The 7,465-nt window shown below is 43.8% G+C and overlaps 1 protein-coding gene across 2 annotated transcripts in view; it reads left to right on the top strand.

Annotated features, from left to right (window-relative positions):
* Window positions 1–5,174: 5,174 nt before the first annotated feature.
* The window catches only part of LOC110534274 (potassium/sodium hyperpolarization-activated cyclic nucleotide-gated channel 1), a 30,780-nt gene continuing 28,489 nt past the window's right edge, over window positions 5,175–7,465 (top strand). Inside the window, exons 1-2 of one of the 2 annotated variants that reach the window (XM_036940172.1) lie at window positions 5,175–5,219; window positions 6,048–7,370. In XM_036940172.1, coding sequence (XP_036796067.1) covers window positions 6,697–7,370 — 674 coding nt within the window. In that variant the 5' untranslated portion in view covers window positions 5,175–5,219; window positions 6,048–6,696. Of the gene's footprint in view, window positions 5,220–5,264; window positions 5,841–6,047; window positions 7,371–7,465 lie in introns of those variants that run through there. The other variant, XM_036940168.1, reaches the window with a different exon arrangement.

The following is a 7,465-nucleotide window of genomic DNA, read 5'->3' as shown; positions in this document are numbered from 1 at the left end:
CCACCACTATATGGTATTTCTATGTCCCTAGAATAGTAGTCCACCACTATGTGGTATTTCTATGTCCCTAGAATAGTAGTCCACCACTAAGTGGTATTTCTAATGTCCCTAGAATAGTAGTCACCACTATGTGTTATTTCTATGTCCCTAGAATAGTAGTCCACCACTATGTGGTATTTCTATGTCCCTAGAATAGTAGTCACCACTACGTGTTATTTCTATGTCCCTAGAATAGTAGTCACCACTATGTGGTATTTATATGTCCCTAGAATAGTAGTCCACCACTATGTGGTATTTCTATGTCCCTAGAATAGTAGTCCACCATTATGTGTTATTTCTATGTCCATAGAATAGTAGTCCACCACTATGTGGTATTTCTAATGTCCCTAGAATAGTAGTCCACCACTATGTGGTATTTCTAATGTCCCTAGAATAGTAGTCCACCACTATGTGGTATTTCTATGTCCCTAGAATAGTAGTCCACCACTAAGTGGTATTTCTATGTCCCTAGAATAGTAGAACACCACTATGTGGTATTTCTATGTCCCTAGAATAGTAGAACACCACTATGTGGTATTTCTATGTCCCTAGAATAGTAGTCCACCACTATTTGGTATTTCTATGTCCCTAGAATAGTAGTCCACCACTATGTGGTATTTCTATGTCCCTAGAATAGTAGAACACCACTATGTGGTATTTCTATGTCCCTAGAATAGTAGTCCACCACTATTTGGTATTTCTATGTCCCTAGAATAGTAGTCACCACTATGTGGTATTTCTATGTCCCTAGAATAGTAGTCCACCACTATGTGGTATTTCTATGTCCCTAGAATAGTAGAACACCACTATGTGGTATTTCTATGTCCCTAGAATAGTAGAACACCACTATGTGGTATTTCTATGTCCCTAGAATAGTAGAACACCACTATGTGGTATTTCTATGTCCCTAGAATAGTAGTCACCACTATGTGTTATTTCTATGTCCCTAGAATAGTAGAACACCACTATGTGGTATTTCTATGTCCCTAGAATAGTAGTCCACCCCTATGTGGTATTTCTATGTCCCTAGAATAGTAGAACACCACTATGTGGTATTTCTATGTCCCTAGAATAGTAGAACACCACTATGTGGTATTTCTATGTCCCTAGAATAGTAGAACACCACTATGTGGTATTTCTATGTCCCTAGAATAGTGGTCACCACTATGTGGTATTTCTATGTCCCTAGAATAGTATTCACCACTATGTGGTATTTCTATGTCCCTAGAATAGTAGTCCACCACTATGTGTTATTTCTAATGTCCCCATAATAGTAGTCACCACTATGTGGTATTTCTAATGTCCCTAGAATAGTAGTCACCACTATGTTGTATTTCTATGTCCCTAGAATAGTGTCCACCACTATGTGGTATTTCTAATGTCCCTATAATAGTAGTCACCACTATGTTGTATTTCTATGTCCCTAGAATAGTAGAACACCACTATGTGGTATTTATATGTCCCTAGAATAGTAGAACACCACTATGTGGTATTTCTATTTCCCTAGAATAGTAGGACACCACTATGTGGTATTTCTATGTCCCTAGAATAGTAGTCACCACTATGTGGTATTTATATGTCCCTAGAATAGTAGTCCACCACTATATGTGGCGGTAGGGTAGCCTAGTGGTTAGAGCGTTGGACCCAAAGGTTGCAAGTTCAAACCCCTGAGCTGACAAGGCACAAATCTGTCGTTCTGCCCCTGAACAGGCAGTTAACCCACTGTTCCTAGGCCGGCATTGAAAATAAGAATTTGTTCTTAACTGACTTGCCCAGTTAAATAAAGGTAAAATAAAAATAAATAAATGTGGTATTTCTATGTCCCTAGAATAGTAGTCACCACTATGTCCCTAGAATAGTAGTCCACCACTATGTGGTATTTCTATGTCCCTAGAATAGTAGTCACCACTATGTTTTCTATGTCCCTAGAATAGTAGTCCACCACTATGTGGTATTTTTATGTCCCTAAAATAGTAGTCCACCACTATGTGGTATTTCTATGTCCCTAGAATAGTAGTCACCACTATGTGGTATTTCTATGTTCCTAGAATAGTAGTCCACCACTATGTGGTATTTCTATGTCCCTAGAATAGTAGTCACCACTATGTGGTATTTCTATGTCCCTAGAATAGTAGTCACCACTATGTGTTATTTCTATGTCCCTAGAATAGTAGTCCACCACTATTTGGTATTTCTATGTCCCTAGAATAGTAGTCACCACTATGTGGTATTTATATGTCCCTAGAATAGTAGTCACCACTATGTGTTATTTCTATATCCCTAGAATAGTAGTCCACCACTATTTGGTATTTCTATGTCCCTAGAATAGTAGTCACCACTATGTGGTATTTATATGTCCCTAGAATAGTAGTCCACCACTATATGTGGCGGTAGGGTAGCCTAGTGGTTAGAGCGTTGGACCCAAAGGTTGCAAGTTCAAACCCCTGAGCTGACAAGGCACAAATCTGTCGTTCTGCCCCTGAACAGGCAGTTAACCCACTGTTCCTAGGCCGGCATTGAAAATAAGAATTTGTTCTTAACTGACTTGCCTAGTTAAATAAAGGTAAAATAAAAATAAATAAATGTGGTATTTCTATGTCCCTAGAATAGTAGTCACCACTATGTGGTATTTCTATGTCCCTAGAATAGTAGTCCACCACTATGTGGTATTTCTATGTCCCTAGAATAGTAGTCACCACTATGTTTTCTATGTCCCTAGAATAGTAGTCCACCACTATGTGGTATTTTTATGTCCCTAAAATAGTAGTCCACCACTATGTGGTATTTCTATGTCCCTAGAATAGTAGTCACCACTATGTGGTATTTCTATGTCCCTAGAATAGTAGTCCACCACTATGTGGTATTTCTATGTCCCTAGAATAGTAGTCACCACTATGTGGTATTTCTATGTCCCTAGAATAGTAGAACACCACTATGAGGTATTTCTTGCCCTCTAGCTCACACAGGTTGGCTGCGATCTTCAGCCACGGACCCTTAGGTAAAGGTGTCATGACAAGTGGTTCTCTCTTTTGAGTTGTTTTGTTCTCTGTACAGAACCTGCATGACAGAACCTGCATGACTTCACCTTTCTCACGAAGTGGACGCTGATCTGCTCTGAATGGCGCAGGATTTGTGTTGCCCTCTCCAGTGTCAAGTCTGGCTCCAGCTGTAGCTTTTGTGAAACATCACTGTCCATAATGCCAATCACAATACTGTCCCTTATTTGTTTGTCCTTTGTAGTTCCAAACTCGCAGTATTCTGCTAGCTCATACAGATTCCTCACAAAAGATTCCACTGTCTCTCCCCCTTTCTGAATGCGCTGTGGCACAAAATGTTCATTCCGTTTTTCAATCAGCACATCATAGTCAAATTATTCATTAAAGTCATCAAAGGAGAATGCATTGTAGACCATATCTGCATCTTTCCCCATTGCATAAAGTTGTGAATTCACCTGCACTACACCAGTCTCCTTTCCCAGTTTCAATGCCACTCAACTGGAAAAACTCTCCAGATAGGCCCTGATGACGGCTGCAAGAAATCAAACTGCTCTGGTGGGTTGAATTTTGACATTTTCCTCACTAATCATCGGCGTGTGAGTTCTTTAATTCTGACACCATGTCATGATGGAGACCAGGCAGTGAATTATCCGTTTAGTTACGTTTGCTAACTCTTAAATCAGACAATTCGCATGCAGTCCACACAGCTACTATCTGCTAGTCCTCATTGCTAGGTTAGTCATATCCGGTTATGACGATGACACGCATAACCAATCAATTATGGAGATAACTATCAGACATCACTACACTCTCTCTCTCTTCACCCCCTCTCTCTCTCTCTCTCTCTCTCTCTCTCTCTCTCTCTCTCTCTCTCTCTCTCTCTCTCTCTTCACCCCTCTCTCTCTCTCTCTCTCTCTCTCTCTCTCTCTCTCTCTCTCTCTCTCTTCTCTCTCTCTGTCTCTTGTTGTGGCTTATTTCTGTATTTACCAAATGAGGAGAAACAAACTTCACACACCAGTCAGAGTTATACTTAAACTACATTTTTAACAATAATAAGAGCTTTGCAATAGCCTTTGACTTTCAATGATGCGCTATCTCTAATGAACCATTGAAAGTACCAACAGAAAAGTACAAAGATCTTTTATAGCCAAGATACACCCCTCTCAACTTACATGACAAACCACAGATCTTAGGAACAGTTCACAAAGGGACTTTATAATTGAGAAAGGAGTATCCCATAGCCAGATAACATTCACTATAAATTATCGTTCAGTTTGGTCCCTAAGACGAGGTTCTAATCTCGTTCCTGGTACTTCATAGCACAGAACCATTACCTCATGTTATCTGGACTGCTCTTTAGGCTTTATTAGCCAAAGGCATCGTAAATCTCCTCTGTCAGTGCTATCTCATAGAGGCCCATCCTCAGTGGAACACACACACAATACTCTATTCTGTCTAATAAAACCACCATTATAATGCAATACAAGCATTATTACAGAATCTTGCGATTTTCCACATCACTCTCTCTCTCTCTGTTTCTCTCTGTTTGTCTGTCTCTCTCTGTGACTCATTTATGTTCGGTGTGCATGGTCCCCATCCATCAAACCATGTTTTTATACTGTTTGAGAAACAAATAATGAACTGCAATGAAGCCATTTCAGTTGCCAGTTATTGCGGCTTATCTCTGTCACTGTGGCTGGTGGAGATTTTCGGTTTGACCGATGCCATAAGATGCTGAGTTTTCTGAGGTGCATCAGCTGTGTCCTATATTGTACGGACTGAGATGACCCACATCCGTGTGCAAGGCGACTGCCCATAAACGAATTAACTGTCTCATTTGTTTCTTATCTTCTCTCCCATGTCCCTTTTCTTCCGCTTGCTCTATTGCTCCTTAAGGGAAAATCCACTCAGAAATGGTCGTTAAGCATCATATTATGCATGTTGCATCATCAAGAGGATGTGGCAAGTGACAATTTGGGAATAATGAAAAAAAAAAATATATATATTGGGTTGGATTTGTCCTTCAACGCACCTCTCTCTCTTTCTCTTTATTTCCCTCCCTCGCGCAATTCCCCGGTTGTATTGGGGTGGATGACGCGGCACCCATACCTGTGCTGTGTGCTTCTTGCGCCGGTTGGGCTTGCAGCCTGGGGAAGGAAGGGTGATGGGGATGCGGCTGCCATGGTAACAAGTAGATTAGATCCAGACCTTTGTGTGTATTTATTTATTTAATATTTCAGTTGCGTGCGTGCATGCCTGAGAGGTGACGGGCGTTTTGGAAGTCAGTCTGCAATCGGAATCAGAGTATTAAGACTGGTGTCGCGTTCCTTTTGAGTTATGATTGGCCATAGAATTGCCTATTTAAATATTTGGCTATACCTTCTCAAGCTCAACAAGTTATTCCGGTTGGAACAGGACTTCATGGATATAATTCATTTAAGTGCACTTAATTTCCTTGCATGGTTTTATTCATCAAGATTCGTCAAAAACATGTAAATGAAACATAGGTTTTGTTAATCGTAAACGAATAGGATGGGCTCCAATGATGTCGCTGTTACGGTCCAAGGATGTCATTGGGACTGACTGGAGAAGTGGAAGAGGAGGGGAAACGCGTCTGAAATAGCAGAACATTTATCCGGGCGGGTTTGGAGACGTCACATATTCTGCACATGCCCAGGTTGTCTGTTCTGTTTGTGTGTTTCCGAACTGAATTCCGAAAATAACCCTAATGCTGACGCTAACAGCTTGTCTTGTTTTACGTGCCCGGACAAAGGGGATATTAGGCGAATGTGGACTAAATTGGGGGTACGACCACTTGCATATGTACTCTTGCTTATGTTCGTGTCTGTGTGTGTATCTCTGTCTATGTTTGAAAGCGTGGTTCAGTATAAATCCGTGCGTTGGTGAGTCAGACTGTGCAAGTGTCTGTCTGTGTGTGTCTCGTGCCCGTTTGTGTCCGTTAAAACAAACCGATCCGTGCTGATGAGGCTCACGTGTACTTGTCATTCATAGGTAGCCAACCACCCAAAACTACCACCTCTCATCCACTGTCAAGATGAACTCTTACAGAATACTACCATGTGTCGATGAGAGCAAGAAGGAGACATATCCTTGACAACCAGAGAGGGAGGGTCAAAGAGCGACCTGCGTCATTATCCCTGAGAGAGAGACCAGGAATTAGGTGCCAATATGCCTGTTGTGGAAACGCTGAGGGCGGCAGTAGAAAGGAGAAGGTGGGCCTCAGGCCAGGAGAACAAGGGAGGATGGAGACATCTCCATGAAGAAAAGCGAGCTGGGGAAAGGAGGAGATAAGAGAAAGTGCGTACCTGCCATCATATTTTTGGAGTGACAAATCTATTGTTTTTAAGTGGCAAACACCCAGAGGTGGGGTTAGGATGCACAGATCAGTGGAGAGGAGACAGATCACTACAATCTCCATTGGAGATTATAAAAACTTGAGGTCAACTATTTAATCACCACCTTTCTCTTCCCCCAGACAGTCTTAGCTAGTAGCCTGTTATTAGGCTCCTAGTTGAACATTGACAGGACATATTGTCCCGTTTTGACAATCTGAAAGTGACAGGTCTGAGAGTGACAGAGTGAATCTGAGAGTGACAGGTTCTATTGATCTCCCTTTGCCCCCCTTCTCCCTGGTTAGGGGATGGATGGGGTGGCGGGAGGTGTTGGGCCCCCTGGCGGGGGTGAGGGTCGGCCGGGTCGTAGTGGAGGAGACTCTAAGAGGCGCAGTAAGGGCAGCCTGCCCTCCCCAGGGTACCGCCTCTCCCAGGCATCGCTGGAGGGTGACAGGTCAGGGGTCGAGGGGTCCGGTTCTGGAGGGGGGCGACGGCGCCTCTCCATCTTGAGTGCCACCAGAGACGGCCTCCCCTTCCGTTCAGCTGGAACCCCGACCACCCCTGTCCCCCTGCCCCCTCCTCCAGCCCCCTTCTCCTCCACCCAGCAGCGTTCTGTTGGCTTTTCCTCGTCACGCGCCGCCCTTGCCTCCACTTCCTCCTCCACCGGCACCGGAGTGGTCGTCGTAGCGTTGGGCCCGGAAACCACGACAACCACGGCTTGTAACACCGTGGCGGGCACGCCGGAGATGGGGAGTCTGTCTGGGACGGGGGGCATGGGGGGGTTTGGGATGGGTCTAGACGGGGAGGACTACAGCTACTCCAACCAGTCCACCTTCATCCAGAGACAGTTTGGAGCCATGCTGCAGCCGGGGGTCAACAAGTTCAGCCTGCGCATGTTTGGGTCCCACAAGGCCGTGGCCATGGAGCAGGAGAGACTCAAATCAGCAGGGGAGTGGATCATACACCCCTACAGCGACTTCAGGTACGCACCATACACCCCTACAGCGACTTCAGGTACGCACCATACACCCCTACAGCGACTTCAGGTACGCACAATACACCCCTACAGTGACTTCA

Source organism: Oncorhynchus mykiss, chromosome 2 (assembly GCF_013265735.2).
Source record: "Oncorhynchus mykiss isolate Arlee chromosome 2, USDA_OmykA_1.1, whole genome shotgun sequence".
NCBI classification, from domain to species: Eukaryota; Metazoa; Chordata; class Actinopteri; order Salmoniformes; family Salmonidae; genus Oncorhynchus; species Oncorhynchus mykiss.
Note: the sequence above shows the minus strand (reverse complement) of the source record. Positions and strands in the feature narration are given on the sequence as shown.